Source organism: Centruroides sculpturatus, unplaced genomic scaffold (assembly GCF_000671375.1).
Source record: "Centruroides sculpturatus isolate CEXI.00-Female unplaced genomic scaffold, Cexi_2.0 scaffold545, whole genome shotgun sequence".
Classification (NCBI taxonomy): Eukaryota; Metazoa; Arthropoda; class Arachnida; order Scorpiones; family Buthidae; genus Centruroides; species Centruroides sculpturatus.
Window position 1 is genome coordinate 184,221 of NW_019384721.1, and position 18,428 is coordinate 202,648.

Genomic DNA, 18,428 nt, shown 5'->3' on the forward strand with positions numbered 1-18,428 from the left:
ATATATTATAGGTCATGGAAAGATATTTAGAGAATCGTTACAGCCACAGAGTTTGGAAAAAATTGCCAAGTTAGAAGGATCATACACCCAGTATCGAAGCCAAATTTCAGTAGAGGGCATAAATCAACCACCTAAATTTGTTACACAAATCCAGCCCTTGCCACACTTAGTTGAAGGTCAAAGTGCTCATTTTGAAGCTCAGTTAACACCAATAAACGATCCTAACATGAAAGTAGAATGGTTCTTTAATGGAAAACTTCTAAGCTCGGGCCATCGATTTAGAACATTCCATGATTTTGGAATTGTCATTTTGGACCTTCTTTATTGCTATGCAGAAGATAGTGGGGAATATATGTGCAAAGCAACAAACAGACTGGGCACAGATGTTACTAAAACAAGTTTAATTTGTAAATGTATGTTGCATTTAATTTATTATTTAATAAAATTTATTACATTTACTTATAATTGAAGTTATTTCTTTTTATAGCAAAAAGTTCAATCATATTAGACCCTCAATTACCACCAGAAATGGCAGGAGGAAATGAAAGAATCATGCAGTTAGAGGAATCATTATATCGTTCTCGTAGAGAGTATGTTGATGATCAGAGAAGAGAAGCACCGAGATTCACAGTTCCTTTAGAAAATCTGTCCAATTTAAGAGAAGGTGAAAATGCTCATCTTGAAGCCAGACTTATTCCAACAGATGATCCAGAACTGAAAGTGGAATGGTTTAGAGATGGAAAACCTTTACGAGCTGGTAAAGTTTATAATTAATCTAAGAAATTGTCCATAAATTACATATTTCATATCTTTGATCAATCCTCTTAATTGTATTAAGGAATAATACACAGTATTAATTATATGTATAATATACAAAGCAGTGACAAACAATCCAGTTTGCTATGCAACACTCTTCAGAAACAAAAATAAATCCTTCTGTTTTCAAGGATTGAGATCCTAGCATTATGTAACATTTTTATGAATCATTCTCCCATCCCATGTAATGCATAATAACAGTTATCTGCATACCCACATATCTACATTACATAATTCATGGACAGTCCTAAATAATAATAACAGTTAAAATTCCCAATATCATAACTAATTTATTATTTACCAATAGGTACTCGTATTCGTCCCATTCATGATTTTGGTTTTGTTGTCCTGGAGATCAGTCCTGTATATCCAGAAGACAGCGGTTTATATTCTTGCAGAGCAACAAACAGAGTTGGTGAAGCCGTTACCACATGTACTGTTAAATGTGAAGGTGAGTATTAATGTTAATAACTGTGACTTAAATCTATAACGTATTTATGATTTTTAAATATTTTATAAATATAAAAGGCAAAAGAAGCATTATTTTGGAAACCCAACTTCCTGAGGGAATGGAAACTGGAATTGAGAAAATTGCCAAATTTGAAGAAATATCAGACAAGAGATTAGCGGAACAATGGATGGATGTTGATGTTTCTCAACCACCAAAATTTCTCACGCCTATAGAAGATCAAACACTACCAGAAAATGCTTTGGCTCACTTTGAATGCAGACTCGTTCCTACTAACGATCCATCAATGAGAGTGGAATGGTTCCATAATGGCAAACCTCTCATCACAGGTATTGCATGAATTACTTACCTTAAAATAGCTCCAATTTTTATGTTTAATGGTTTAAAACAGCTTAGTAAAATGAAATGGAGCTAATGTAATTCTTTTATGAAATTTTTTACATTTTAATAAACTTGCCAACAGGTTCAAGAGTAAAAACTATCAGCGATTTTGGATTTGTAATTTTGGAAATTGCTGGAGTTTACTCAAGAGATTCAGGAACATACACTTGTAAAGCAATAAATAAAATTGGAGAAGCAACAGTATCTGCTAAATTAACAATAAAAGGTATGATAGTTATAAATTCACTCCTAAAAATTTAGAATTTAATTTTGATACAAATTTTAAAGTAAAATATTTGTTATAGTCAAACAATCTGTAGTTATGGAACCACAACTTCCCCATGAATGGCGATCTGGAACTGAAAGTTTGCAGAAATTAGAAGAATCAATGTATCAGACAAAAGAGGTTATATACGATGAAGGTGCAAAGATGCCTCCACATTTTATTACTCAAATACAAGACTTGGTTGATAAGGTTGAAGGAGATTCTGCAAGATTTGATTGTCGTTTGGAACCTGTTGGTGATCCACATATGAAAGTTGAGTGGTTCTTAAATGGCAAGCCTCTTACAACAGGTAAACATTTGTTACACCCCTATTATTGTTATTATAAATATATTAATGCTTATAATTTTAAATTATTTTTGCTTTTTTTCTAGGCACTCGTGTACACACTGTTGATGATTTCGGTTTTGTTGTTCTTGAAATTGATTGGTTGTTCCCTCGTGATTCTGGAGAATACCTCTGTCGTGCCACTAACAAATATGGCTCTGATACTACGAAAGCAGTTCTCAAAATCAAAAGTAAATTTTGGAAATAATAACTTAATGTATTTGTATAAATTATTGTTATTGATAATTTTCTTTCATCTTTACTCAGGTAAGAGAGATATCATTATGGATAGTCAACTTCCAGAAGGAATGTCTGCAGAAAAACTCAGGGATCTGGAATATCCACCAGCATACGAAGCACCCAGTGAAGAAACACCTTTGCAACCTCCTCGTTTCATAACACAGATCCAACCACAAGAAAATCTTCACGAAGGAGATAGTGCACATTTCGAGTGCAGATTAGAACCGATCAATGATCCAAAACTGAAGGTTGAATGGTATCATAATGGACAACCATTGAGATCAGGTCATCGTTTCAAAACTACTCATGATTTTGGATTTGTTGCTCTTGATATTCTTTATGTATATGCTGAAGATTCTGGTGAATATGTTGCAAGAGCTGTTAATGAATTAGGGGAGGATACAACTAAAACAACATTGAAATGCAAAGGTATATTCAAATTATTTTAAATTTTAATATTGTTGAATTATTTGTTATATAATTCAAAATCTTTCTCAACAGGTAAACCACCATTGATTTATGGAACACAACTGCCCAAAGAAATGGAAAGTGGTGTGCAGAAAATTGCAGAAATGGAAGCATCCTGGCAAAGGTAAAATATAATTACTATAAGATTTAACTGTTGAATATAAAGGAAAAAATGAGTTTAGATAGTATTTGAAAAGAAACTAAAATACTATTTTTAATAAAGAGTGGAATATCCAGAAGATGTGCCACAAGAAAGAGCACCTCCAGTATTTGTTATGAAACCAGAGCCACAGAACGTTGTTGAAGGAGAGTGGGCCAAATTCTGCTGCCGTGTAACCGGTTATCCAAGACCACGTATTATGTGGGTTCTCAATGGTAACACTGTCGTCACTGTAAGTAAAATTACATCCATTATCATCAATTATATAATAATTTCATTATATTTATAATGTCAACAATTTATAAATTCTTCACAATTTATCCTAGGGATCACGTTATAAGTTAACATATGATGGCATATACCACTTAGACATACCAAAAGCTAGACAATACGATCAAGGTAAAGTAGAAGTCTATGCCAGAAATGCAGTCGGAGAGGCATGCTGTTGGACAACATTAGAAGTAAGACCACGACATGATGACTACCGACTCGTTTTGAAAAATTCTCCGAGACGTAAGTGGAAGGCTGCAACATTAATCTTTAAGTGTAGTCTGCGTGTGAATGGATGAGTGTGTGTTGATGCTTGTACGAGTCATACAATGTTTTACACTATAATATTTCATGCATACAACTAAGATGACATTAACAACTTTTGTTGCACGGGCAAAACAACTATTGCTTCTCTTTTCAGTTAAACACAGAACTCTGCTTATGACTAATCAAAATTAATTCTAAAAGCTTATTTAAAAACTTTATGCTAAAATTAAACATCAATTTAATATATATAATTAAAAATTATTAATTAAAATTTCATTTAAAATCAAAACACATACACTTAGTCAAAACATCTGACTAAAATATTGATTAAAAAAAAGGAGTAAATTAATTATTTATATAAATTTTTTAAAAACTGAATTGTACTGGATTAAATTAAACTAAAAATTCTTACAAAAGGAGTTGGATGACCATCCTCATGGCATAAGGAGAATACTTTCAATCCATCAGAGAAAGTATAAAAACTGATGATCTAGTTGGGTTTGATAGTATCATAAAACATAATTACATATATTTTTAAACTTATACAACTAAGGATCAATTACTACAAAATTATCTAAGTGTGTGTTTCTTTGACCTATCTGAAGACATTTTATTATACTTCCTCTCTGTATTTTAAGTGTGATTATTGAACATTATTACAATGATGAAGAGATTCCTATAAATCAACTTTGAAACACTACTTATATCAACATGAAATTACTACTGCATGTTCTGTGTTTCAATGCTGATCAATTTAATTATGATGTGTATACAGACAGAGTTCGGTATTCTACACATCTTTACATCATTATTGATACAGCAAATGAAAACCTATAGATTTTATCGATGAAAATTTACCTCTAAACAATTCGTATCTGAACTCAGAACTGGAATTCCTATGCAATATTAGATATTATCACTTACATACAATTAATACAAACCTCCTCTTACACTCAAATACACAAATTCAATAACAATTTATATATCTATATATATACTTAGTTTTAAAAATCAAACATAAAACTAATAAAGTATGAAGCATGTTAACGAATTATGCCAAGCAAATCTGAGAAGATGTAAATATCTTTCGCCAATTAACCAATGATTATTCTGAAGAAACTACAAAAGCTTTGCTGCTTCATTCTTCGGCTGCCGATTCTTCTTGCACGCTCTCTATCTTGCTCACATCAATGACTCGGAAATCTGGATTATATAGGTATGATTTCTGTCAATACTTTTCTACTAATGAATACTTTTGTGCATGCCTTCTATATGTGCAATATCTTTGTAATAATCATTTCAGCTGCTGTTCAGGATTTATAAACTGAGTGTTTTGTGAAATGGCAGGTTTTTCTACTGAAAATATTTTTTTTGTATAATTTTGTCATCCAGGAAATTCTGTTGAAGGGAAATGGATTTTAGGAATATTAATTACACAGTTTTTAACACATTTGTTTTTCTGCAGCATGGTATGACAGTGAAATTAGATCTTACCAGCATCAGCGTCAAGAATGCGAACTGGAGGACGTATTTGAAGAAAAGCTTACACCTGGTGGAACTCGTATCGATGTGTGGCACACACAGGAGAGCGAAGAAGGTATATTATTCTAAATATTTATAACTTCTAACTTTTATTATAAAATTTATATAAATTCTTGTTTTAAAGGTGATCATATCAAAGGAAAGAAAAGATTAGAGGAGGAAGAACTTAAAAAACTTCAACCTGAAGTGAAACGTTATAAATCTGAAGCAATCTATGTAAGTACTTTACAGTCCTCATTTTATAAAGGTATATACTAAATATATAAAATATGTAATTATTTATAGTATGATGAAAAAACTGGTGAAAAACGAGTGGAACAACAATCACAAGTACAGTATATGGCTAAGACATATGAATCACAAATGTAAGTATTGTTAGATTTTTGTTACGTTATGCTCTCTCTATCGTTTATTAAATTTTGGATATAAATTTTAGTGACAGTAAAACAATACAGTTTCCACAACCTCCTCCAACATCTCCTGAAAGTACAGTTTATGGTAAAGAAGTTCACGTTTCTAAACAAAAACAAACACAAAAGGAAGTTCAAGGTGATTTAGAAATAACCCGTCACACAACCGTAACAGAAACAGTGGAACAGGAACACAAAGGAAAAACAAAAGAAAGAAAAGTTGCTGGACCAGTTGTAAGTATATTGCAATAAGTTAATATTTTTTCTGGAGTGGATTATAATGCAAATTAATTAATTTTGTATGAATTTTTGTAGCCCGAATCAAAACCACCAGTGTTCACCAAGAAAATCCAACCATGTAGAGTATTTGAGGGTGAATCTGGTAAATTTGAATGTATATTTACTGGAACACCGACTCCAAATATCACCTGGTTTAGAGAAAACTTCCCTATCCAAAATTCTAAAGATTTCCAGGTATGAATCTTTACATATTCATCCACAGAATGATATTTGGAAGAAATGTTCATAACGTTTTGTTTTATAATTTTTAATTGTGTATTTAGATTACTACAACTGATAAGAAATCTACTTTGGTCATTCGTGAAGTATACTTAGAAGACAGTGGTGTATTCTCGGTGAAAGCAGAAAATCGTGGTGGGTCAGCAAAGAGCTCTGCAAATTTAGTTGTAGAAGGTGAGTTTTCATAAACAGTAGATTAAATCTTACTATTTCTATAATTATATATGCATGTTTTATTGATTATCAGAGAGAAAAGAACAAAAGAGAGGTGGAGTAGTACCACCAAGTTTCACTCGCACCATTCAAAGCTGTTCAACAAAATCTGGACAGCTGGTTCGCCTTGATGCAAAAGTGAGCGGATCAAAACCATTTGATGTCTATTGGTTAAAGGTAATTTGAATTTTTATTGAGATAACATAAGTTCTATACTTTAGTTTATTAATAATGAAAGTAAAAATGTTTTCAGAATGGAAAGAAAGTTGTTCCTGACATTACACACAAATTATTAGAAGAAGACGATCTTTATACAATGTTAATATTAGAAGCTGTCAATGAAGATGCAGGTTCATACGAATGTGTTGCTATCAATAAGGCTGGAGAAGCTCGTTGTCAAGCCAATGTTATTATTGAATGTAAGTTTTAAACTATTTTTTTATTAATATAATCAAAAAGATTGATAATTTTTATTATAAAAATATTGAAATAATCATTTTTTAATGTTTTAATAGCTCCAACTAAACCAAAATCAGCTGCTTCTAAAGATCAAGGAAAAGAAAGTAAAGTTCCTGAAGTTGTAGATCCATTGAAAGATCTAACTGTAAAAGAGGGACAATCTGCTGTGTTCCAGTGTAAAATATCAGGAACACCTGGTGAGTACCTTTTTATACTAATTAACAAAATCAAGTTTTTCGAATTTTAAATACTGACAATTCTTATAATTTAAATAGCACCCCAAGTCAAGTGGTACAGAGGAGACACTCTAGTCAAACAATCTCGTTACTTCCGCATGTCAACAGAAAAAGATATTTATTCACTCCGTATATCAGAGGCCTTTCCCGAAGACGAAGGTGTATATAAGTGTGTAGCCTCAAATTCTGCTGGCATGATTACAACAAGTGCAAATTTAAAAGTTATAGGTAAAGAAAGTTTTGTTTCTTAAAAAAAAAAACAACATTTTTACACCATAGAAATAATTGGTAAACTATTTCTTTTTGTTTTACAGTGCCGGAATCGACCGAAGTACCTCCCTCTCTAAATCCACTGGCAGATTTGAAAGTACCTGAAGGTACTCCAGCTAGGTTTGTAACATCTGTAACAGGAACACCAACACCTAAAATTACATGGTACAGAGAAGGAGCAATCATAAAACCAACAAGAGATTTCCAAGTATGTTTCTATTTTTGTTTTTAATCTCTGTTAATAGATGTGTTGTTAAGTAATTAAATTATTACTTAATAGATGAAGCTAAAAATCCAGTAATGACTGAATAATAATTTATGAACTGCTAGTTCAGATTAGTTCTTTTCTTTACTCTTTCACTCTGTGGGTTCTATCTGGGCTTGATTATAAAAGCCCTCTATGGAGTGGCTGGGTTTTTTAGACCTGTTTGGATTCATTCTCAGGTCCCCAGAGTGGTAGCCTGACATCTTAACTGCTTGGCAGTCTGATCAAGATTAGTTCTGGTTAGATCTTCAAATTATGTTGGCTTATTCATCATCACATAAATGCTGTATTGTGGGTCCAGTTGAACATGGGAAAAAGGCTTTCTTATTGTTTGTAGGAAAGACAGCATAGTTTAAAAGTTTTTTAATGTCAATAAACTCAGCAAAAGAAGAAATTATTTACATTTTGGTTGTTGTAAATTATTACAACTTTTACTATTTATGATTATTTAATAACAATTTATTCTTTTCATATTATATATTTCTGAAATTATATTTATTAATTAGTTCATATATTATATACAATTATTGCAAGATAATTGAACCAAATTATAAGTGCTTTTGCACTAAGAAAAATTGCCCATCTTCAAACAATTCTGAAACTCAACAACGTTTGAATTGAAGTTAAGTTTTAAGTTTCAGAACACATTCTATGAGATTTAAACTCTGACAGACAAGAAATGTCTGAAAGTACTTAGTAGAAAAATTTTTATTTAAGTCACATTATCATACTCTATAAGTTAAGTCATGTACAATTGCTATTTTGTTAGTTAGATATATGATGATGAGTAATGTTCTACTGCAAAACCAAAGACCATTTTAAAGAAGTTATAGAACCAATGATTGATATTTATCATGTAAAACACTTAGGAAATTTCCTCATAGACTAATAAGTAGATACTAAACATTAATAATGTTAATATACTATTATTTGTTTTTATAGCATTCCAACAAACTTAAACACTTTAATTATTTAGCAAGTTGTAAAGCAACTTTCTAAGTAGATCTAGATAGGTTGACCATAACATTTATAATCCAACTGGGGACACATTTCAGAATCAGTGAAAATGGGTCTAAAAGTAATTGAACATCAGTTATTTTTTTTAAATTTATTTATTTATTGATATTGTTAATATAATATTACCAATTTATATGTTAATAAAATTGATTTATTTAAAGGTTGTAAAATCAATCAAATATTAAAAACAGGAACAGTCTCCAGAAATTGGGAACATTGGTCACCCTAATCTAGATTTAAATCCATTGTTGTATGTACAGGGCCACCCAGAGGGTAACGGGACCTAGGGCAAAATACATATTTGGATTTTATAACAAGTTATGTCCTTTACTTAACTTTTTTTTGTTCAAATTATTGTATTATTGCACAGAACCCAAGATTCCTTCTGCACCTTTCTGGACATTCATAAGTAAAGGAATGATATGAAGAATTCTTTAGTGAATTATCTTGCAATACTCTACAGTATATTAAAAAATATTTACAATATCTGATAAAAGTCCAAAATTTAGCTCTTTTGGAGTTTAAATTGCTTTAGAACAATTAAATCTAATGCCTATTTATATAACAGAAATGTTATACATATAAGGAATTTATTTAAGTTTGATTTCTGATGAGCATAAAAACTACATCTGATGATCAAATGGCAAGTGTGGTTAAGGCATCAATCTACCAATGTGGGAGCCAGGATCAAATCTGGGCAACTCTCTGGTAATTTTCACAGATGGTTTGTCCCAAATATGTTGGACCTCATCCCTCATTGCTTGGCCAAACCTACAATATGAAAAATTAGACCCTTTTAGTGTCCATGGGGCAGAGTTTAAAAAAATAAGGACCATATCAATAAATTACATTTAAAGAAAATTAGTACTTGCATAGATAAGTATTTGCACTTTATCATAAAAGTATATTTTCCATGTCATATGATTTCTAATTTTAACCATTTATGAAAACAATGGAATATCTATGATAATTTGTTTAATACCATCATGCATTTGATATGTACATAAGCAGATAACATTTAATCATAATTAGTCATAAGCAGATAACAGTTCAATTGATTAATTTTCATTATATGTACTTTTCTCATCATGATTTAGGTTTAAAAATTCAATTTCAAAATTATAATACTTCCAATAAAAAATTCATTATTGCATTCAAAAATATAATTATATTCTCATATTTAAATCTAATGGCTAGTTTGGATTCTTATGATTTTATTTTCTTGCTTGATAATTTGAAGTTAATTTTTTTTATTTTTGGCTCTTTCTACTTTGTGGACACTAAAGCCTTTTTTCCTTACCCATTATGGGGTGTCAAGGTTGTAAGGGATAGGGCCCAAATTCAATCTGGATTCTTGGAGCAGTAGGCTGATGCCTTAACCACTGTGACCATTTGGCCATTGATACTTATAACACTTTCAAGTCATTGGAAATTAATTCTATAATATACAATATACAAAAAAAATCCTACTTAGTTCAAGAGATTGAAGATAAAATCACATTTAAGGTAGCATAATTTATCACATATTTCTTATTAAGAAGCAAGTAGTGATTGCATAAATATTTTTTTTCTTGTAAGCAAGGGACCTGTTGGAGGTTTTTCAGAGCCCAAAATATTTGCAAAAAAGATTGTTTTTACCAAATTTTCTTACAAATTTGAAAGCTCAGGGTCTCAGTCTGTGGCCCAAAAAAACCAACATCTGAGCCAGCTGGCATGTAAAAATAGTCTCTTCTAAAATATTAAAATACTTTTCTCCCTAAAACATTGAATTTCTGAAAATAGTATTAATGTTATACATTGAAAGATTTATATAATAAGAATTTAATACTTAATACTTAATACATAAACCTAATTAAAGTACTGGTTTCATATTTTGATTTTGCTATATTAATATACTAGAAACAGATCCAGCAAACATGTACATAATATTATAAGAATTTTTCTTTTTATATATAAAATTTTAAAATAATGAATCTGACATTATCATTTATTGGGTCATAGTTTGGACTAAAGGTAGGCAATTGTGACTAGTATGGTTATATTTTCTAAATTAATTTTAATTGATCTGAAGGCAAAGATTGAATGGCAGTCTGGATAAGGAGAAGTTGTGAGTTTGGGTCTCACTCTAGATTGATCTTTTCTTCCAGAATATTCTAAATTAATTAATTAAATACATGATGGTGACTTAATCACCTATCTACAGTTAAAATTACTTTAGGCCATAACTTGGCTAATTAAATAATTAATTTACTGTATGATGATGTAATGATAACAGCTGATTTTATTATCTGAATTTATTTTTTTCATCATTATCATGGTTGATAGGGTGGTGTATTATATAGTAATTTTCTACCTTAAAAAATAAAGATGCAAAATCTGAAATTTTGAATTTTAATTTAATATATTTTTTTAGAATAATTTTGTTATGCTAAAAATAAAAAATAAACTCAATGATCAGCAACTGTAAATATGTACACTATATTGAATGAGGCATTCTTGTTGATTGAATTTCATGAATATCATTAAAAATGTGTTATTTTTCTAAACAGATAAATGGCTTGGTATATAATTAACTCTGTTTGGGTGTCTGTTAATTTTAATTAAGAAAAATAGAAGTCTTGAGCAAATTTGCTTATCTAGATTGTCAACTTTTAAAATGTTAATTTGGGGATAATGGTTTTCATATCTATATTTTTCTCATAGTATAATGATTTTAATAATAGTATATAAAGAAATTGTTTACCAATCTTATAATATAATTGAGATGGGTTGATATAGATAAGTGGAGAGTCCATACAGTTAGAAGGTGAAAGTTGAAATTTGGTACACAGTTAGTGTACATACATTCTCATGATGTACCCTAAGAAGGAATTTTTTGAAATTCCCTCCCCCGTGGGGAAAGGGAGAGAGTTAAGGATTACCCTGACAAACTCGGCTTCTACTGTACTATTTTAGATGTGGTTTTTTGCGTGTTTCTGGGAAATCAAATATCTTTTTAGACCCATCTAAAAATTCTTTAATTAGTCTCAGAAGAGGAGGGATCTAATTCTTGCACTCAGTGAAAATGGGTACAGCACCCACTCAAGCATTTATGTCACCCCGGATGAAAAGACAAATTGCTGCCCCTTTAATTTATTTAGAGAGAAACATGTAATATAAAATTAACAATCAAGTAGTACAAAACAGTAAAAATTAAAATATATCTGTACCTAGTTACAAATTGTTAACTAGATGCATTTTTAATGATATTACAAAAATGTGTTATTGTACAATTAAACAAAAAACTTATATCCTATAAAAACTAAACAAAAGTACATCAACTATACTAAAATCAAAAGAAACTTTTTCTCACTTTTAGTTCTGCAAACTTTTTTATTAACTATTTTAAGTTTACTTGATCGGCAGTTTCAGGCACAATTGCCAAAATGACCAAAGTTTTTAATTAATTTTTATTTAGAGAAACTCCTTTCCCCCACTAGCTACAGTTATTGGCATGATCGGCAGTATTCTTAAGGTGACACTAAGGTTTGGGACAAAATTTAACATTGTTGCTTATGCTTTCCTTTTGCCCAAAAGCCCTCTTTAATGGCTATTTTCTTAGCTTTTAGGCAAAAATAATAAATACAAAATGCAAATTTTACCCACAGAAAAAAATTGACAAATATATATTTTAATTAATTACGTATTTAACTTATAAATATTTTGTCACATTCACAACCAAAATGCTGCCCATCCACCCCTAGAGCAGGCCCTGATGGGTAAGAACGGATAAGATTGGCTATAGTCTAATAATTTTAATCTTTGCCATCATTACTTTTTGCCAATGCTTCATCTGCTAGTATATAATAAGTCAATTCATTCAATATGTCCTGATGTACTAATTTAAAAATGCATTAGATCAAATGTTCACATAATGACCATTTAATTTTGCTAATGCAGAGCATCAGCAAAACTATATGTTACCCTGTTTTGTTAGGAACAATCTCAACTTACAATTGTATCAGCTGGGTAGTGATGAATGGTACCCAACATAACCAAATTAGTTCTGTTCTAGGATTCTGGCTCAGATTCACAGATGCAGATACCTTTGCTAGTTTAGTTATAACTTTGAATAAATAAAAATATCTCCTTATTATGATGTTTGGTTTGGTTATTTATATTCAAGTAGTTATCAAACTAAAAATCCTATGTGACAAATTAGTAAAAAAAAGATTGTATTTCTAAAAGTCTATATAATTTATAATTAAGCTTAGTTCATATATGCTCTTATTCATAACAGAAGCATCATGTACTAAAAATATAATGAATGATAATTGGTTAACTTCTAACTCTTGATCCTTGTGAATCACTGGCAAAAAATAGATTGAATATTATGCAATTGCTGATGGCATTTCCAATAAATTTTTTAGTTTTGAGAATTATATAATTGGTGGTAAACATATTTGAATGCCAATATAGTCAAGAAATCTATTGTTTTCTAAGAGAGAGGATGATCTAAACATAGCATTGAAGAACGAACATTCTAATTTTAAAAAGAATCCTAAAGATAGCTATTACTAACAGATACTTGGAATTAGCTTTTAACACAAGCACTCTATTCTCACTAACAGTTTGTGGAACAATCTACTGAGTGAAAAAAAATTCACTTTTTTGCATTCTACTTTATGTAGACATTTGCTAGTGAAAATTGCACTAAGCTTTAAGCTTATTAATTAAATTAAACATAATTACAACAAATATCAATAAGATGAATCTAATATATTATTGCTAAATGAAGTTTTTAAACTTTCATCTCATTTCATTGTGTGTAAAGACTATTTTTGCCTAAAAAATAATCAGAAGATTGAGCAGAACAGTTTATTATTTCTCTACATTAACACATAAGTTAAAAAAATAACATCAATTAATTAATGATCAATAGCATAACCATAGATGGGCTTGGGGTACTCTGTTTGTGCTACTGATCCTAAGTTACCTTTCAAGTATGTCACCTTTATGAATAAATAAATTAAGAAGATTTATACAATACTTGAGTTTACTGTATCCACAGTGATACAGGGGCGAGTATAGATATGCATGTTCTTCTTTTGCCTCTTAATATCAGTTCAAGTTATGCAACTGCTTATGATCATAAAGATACATAACTCACACATATGAATAATAGTGAAATAATCATTTGTGAATACTACTGAATTTGCTTAAGTTAAAACCAGGGATAAATTTATAAAAATATTCAAAGCTTTTACATTAAAACTATATTGACATGTCTCTTAATATTATCTTTCCAGATAAAGTATTTTCATTTTGGGTTTTGTTTAATTTGCAATTTATATTAACTTTTCTTCTCAGATTATTTGAAACATTCATTTTAGTTTATTTGTATAAGGGACTATCCACTAATTATATGTACAGTTTTTGAGTCCTCTATACATAATTAAGTACTTTTTGAATTATTTAATTTTTATGAAGAAAGCATTTATTACTAGGAAAACAAAAATATTCTTTACCATTAATATTCATTTGTTTACTATATATAGCTAAAATCTAGCAAAATGTGTTTATTAATAAAACATCCTGGTAATTATAATTATATCCAAGATTTATCAGTCATATTAATAATGGTGAACAATAGTCATTGAATATTTTTTGGTACATATTTCAATGTAAGTAAAAGAAATAAAATATTTTCATATAAATTCAAATCTTGTTAAATTATAAACAGAATTTATTCAAATACACCTACAACTGCTGTAAATGATTGGGCTATATTTTGAATATATAATTAATCATTTATGGCAGTTGTAGGTATATTTGCTTAAGATATCAGGTTTTCAATTGATGTGTATATTCAAAATTTATTCTTTGCAAATTGTTGTTAGATAGAAAAATATTACCAGATGTTATTTACTTCTTTCTATATACTATAAGTAGAAGTGAAATATAAAAGTTTTAAAATATAAACTAAGAATTTATAGTATAAAGAAGATTATTATTAATTTTAGGATTTATTAGTATCAAATATGAAGTACATTTTTGCTATTAAAAGATCTAATTTTCTTTGCTGCACCATACTACTCATACAAGAGTAGCCACTTTGATTGTTTTTGTTTAAGTTATTTTCTTATTGACATAAGAATAGAACATAATTCTAAAGAATTAATAGACGTTTATGAACTCTTGAAAGTAGATCTCAATGTAGAAAACGTTACTAGTGGCTGTCAGAAGTGCAGCAATACTGCTAAAAATTGAATTAGCATCTACTTTTGCTGGACTGCCAAATGATAACTATTGCGACAAACTTGCATCTGCCTTTATTGTTTGTAAATTTAAGTATTGTAAAGTCCAACATCTTAATCTGATTAGGAAGAAGAAGAAAAATCTAATTTCAACATTCTAATAACAATATAAGTCTAGGTCCACAGATCTCAACTATGAAAGAAAGGCATATTTTATATACACAGTAACTATTATTAAAAACTATTATTTATAATTTTGTGGAATGCAATTTCAATACACCAACATGGTTATGCAAATGACTAGTAAATTGGGAAGCACTGAGAGAGCTGTTGAGATTTAACAAAGTTAACCCCCAAAAGTTAGAATAACATATATAACTATAAATGAAAATTCTCATTATTATAAAGTAGCACAATAACATTTTTTTTGCAATTATTTAATACTATGAACAGAAATGAAATGTAAATTTGTTGTCACATAAAAGATCTTCCTATTTTTAATTTTTTGGGAATGAAGTTATAGTTACTTAAAGTTCTAAAAAATATAATTTATCATAATTGTTAAAACAAATTTTTTGATTTATGAAGTAAATATACCATTACAACAAGTTTAAGTACAGCTTAAGAAGGTAACAAAAAGTATGTCATTGTACAGTACATAACTGGGAGAGATGAGGTCAAAGAATCATCTACCAGTTAGAAAAGTTCAAAGAACTTTTTTAAGTCATTAATTCAATGTAAGGGAAATCCAAAAACCAATATACATGTAACTAAAAGGAAGGGAGGAGATCAAAAGTGGCTTAAAAATTGTACACATAAGTAACAGATGGCTTTCTTACTTTTTCCTACGATAATCAAACAAGTCTACTGACTTATGTACATAACAATGGATCAGAATATAGTACCTATATTTCTCATTACTAGACTGAAATTAAAATAGTTTTAGCTTAATGTTAGAAAAGTTTATACTTTTGTGGTATAAATCTTTAGCTTTTCTGAAATTCTACCAAATTTTTCTCTTTAATTATGTTCTATCCAACTCTTGGTTCATTCTAGAGTAATACAGAAATTATTTTATTTCCAAATAATATTTTTACAGTACAGTTGACCCCCCCCTATAACACTGTTGATAAATCCCATGTTGTACAAGTTGTGAGCCGTTCACAGCCCGGCACACGTATTTGTAAAATCTAAGTGACTCATACAACATGGAATTCATATAAAATGGAATTATCAACAGTGTTATAGGGGGTCGACTGTAATTGTTAATGCATAGGCTAAGTAATTTTCTTCTTATAAAAATTTTTGTATATCTATAGGATGTGCAAAGATTTGATTTTTATGCTTTTTATCTTTGCTTCAGATAGAGCTATAGACTTTGAAAATTGCAATTAATTATTCAATTAGTATTAATTATTTGCAGCAGAACAAAACACTACTTAGAATTTAAAGATTTCAGTTAAAAATCAATTAGTATCTCCAGTCCATTTTGTATTCTTTTATGAAATGTGAAATAAAAAATCTTGTGACACACATTTATAATTGTATCTTAAGAAAATGGATTTTAATGTGCATGATTATTAATGGTAGATGATTTTATATACATATGTTCAGTTTGCATATCATTCTCCCTAAATATAATATTATAATTTTAAAATTATTTAATCATCATTGCTTTTAATTTATGTGAATTAATATATATTTTTCATCAATGTTACAGATGTTTCAAGATGGTGGCTCTTGTTCATTAGTCATAAGGCAGACGTTTCCCGAAGATGAAGGCATTTACACATGCCGTGCAACCAATGCAAGTGGACAGGCTGAAACGTCGGCTCGTCTAACAGTTGAAAGTAAGCGCTAGGGCGTGCACATGTGATAATATGGATTCAGCAGAGACCACAAAATGTTCTCATATGACTTGGACTGACTGCTTTTTCTTATCTGATTTTTCGCATTCCTCTTTTAGTATAGGCTGAAAAGTTTTTTTGTACTGTCAATTAATTTATTGGCTTGCAATTTATAAAATTGCTTTTATTTGCAAAAGAAAAAATTGCAGCCAAAATTAACATCCAGGAATTGGTTCTTTATTATTATTATTATATATATATTTTTTTCTTGTTCTTAATTTTTTGTTTTTCTTCTTTGTTGTTGGTTTGATAAAACCAAAGTGTGACTTCCCCAAATGATAAATTTAGTCTCACATTTTACACCCCTAACATTTTTCAAAAAAAAAGAAAAATTGTTTATGTTATTCACGTTATAAATTTCTAATAGAATGTTTTATTTATACATATACAGATATATATATACATATATAAATATATATTTCCGTATTGTCCATACTATAGAATTTGTAAATTTGTTTTAATTATGAGCTTGGGTGTTTAGGCAAAATTACAATTATTATTTATAGCATGTGTTTTTAGTACTGTGAATGTCATAAAATGTGTTTTGTGTTGTCGTCCAGCTAACAGTTTTGCATGTTTATGTGAATGTCCTATATACAACTTTTTTTAAGCAATATGTAAAATATTAATATGTTGTGATCATTATTTGTTAGCTGTTACAATCAATAACTAATTATGTTTCATTGTTTAGTATAAACCAATGAATAAATTTTTTGTACCTTTTATCATTTGATTCTGTCAAAGAAAAATAATTTTCTCAGGAAATTCCTAAAACTGCCTCCATATTCACAAATATTGTATCATTTCATAATAATTATTACCAGTATCTCGGTAGAAATGAATTATTTTTATTGTTAAACCTTTCGACAATTTGCCTTTGCTTGTACTTAATAATAATAATAATTGTAACACTGCATGTACTCGCAGATTTAAATCAAATTTTTTTTTATAATGAGGGGCCGCAGGAACTTGTCCGTGCGTATACTTGTATTTTAAACCAATCAAAGTACAAAAATAATTTATTTAATTTGCATTTTATCAAATCTTAATGCCCGATAATTTGTATCTTTTAAGATACAGACACGATCTCTGACGGAATATGGAATGTTATTATGTTCTATTGTTAATACAAGTGCTACGTATGATTAATGTTATTTGCCTAAACACCTTAGCTACATGTTGATAGAATCCAATTCCTGGTTAATTTATTCCTGTCTATAGAATGAAAAAGCTTTCTTTTTATGTTTTGCAGATATGAAAATATACACTGTTTCTCATCTTAAGGAAATACTATTAAATACTTTAACGGAGGTTTTTTAATTGTTGTCTGTTTAGCACATTGAAAATTTAAGTATTTCCTTAAGGCAGTTTTGTTTTCCTATTTGGCATGAAATGTAAAAATTGTAGTAGCACAATAAAATGACCAACAGTGTAGCATATATTGGTGTTACCCGTGTGTTGTTTTCATCACTTTTCATCATATCATTATATATATATATATAAATATGTGTTTTGTTTGAATTTTCGGTATATGATTATAAGATTTATTGTTTTTATATTTATTATGAAAATTTCCTACGACATTCTATTTCTTCAAGTAAGTAAATCATTTTGAAATATATATCTATGTTCAGATATATCGTACTTCATCAAAATGATAAATTGACTATTT

General features: G+C 29.3%; 1 protein-coding gene across 1 annotated transcript in view; it reads left to right on the top strand.

The window, feature by feature from the left end:
- The window catches only part of LOC111628011 (titin-like), a 235,651-nt gene that overhangs the window by 47,389 nt on the left and 169,834 nt on the right, over window positions 1-18,428 (top strand). The window contains 23 exon segments of the mRNA XM_023371728.1: window positions 12-413; window positions 488-757; window positions 1,124-1,267; window positions 1,345-1,614; window positions 1,749-1,892; window positions 1,972-2,241; window positions 2,325-2,468; window positions 2,545-2,946; window positions 3,019-3,109; window positions 3,209-3,377; window positions 3,472-3,658; window positions 5,148-5,279; window positions 5,349-5,440; window positions 5,510-5,589; window positions 5,661-5,868; window positions 5,950-6,108; window positions 6,198-6,327; window positions 6,401-6,543; window positions 6,620-6,785; window positions 6,882-7,022; window positions 7,101-7,289; window positions 7,376-7,539; window positions 16,570-16,699. Coding sequence (XP_023227496.1) covers window positions 12-413; window positions 488-757; window positions 1,124-1,267; window positions 1,345-1,614; window positions 1,749-1,892; window positions 1,972-2,241; window positions 2,325-2,468; window positions 2,545-2,946; window positions 3,019-3,109; window positions 3,209-3,377; window positions 3,472-3,658; window positions 5,148-5,279; window positions 5,349-5,440; window positions 5,510-5,589; window positions 5,661-5,868; window positions 5,950-6,108; window positions 6,198-6,327; window positions 6,401-6,543; window positions 6,620-6,785; window positions 6,882-7,022; window positions 7,101-7,289; window positions 7,376-7,539; window positions 16,570-16,699 — 4,227 coding nt within the window.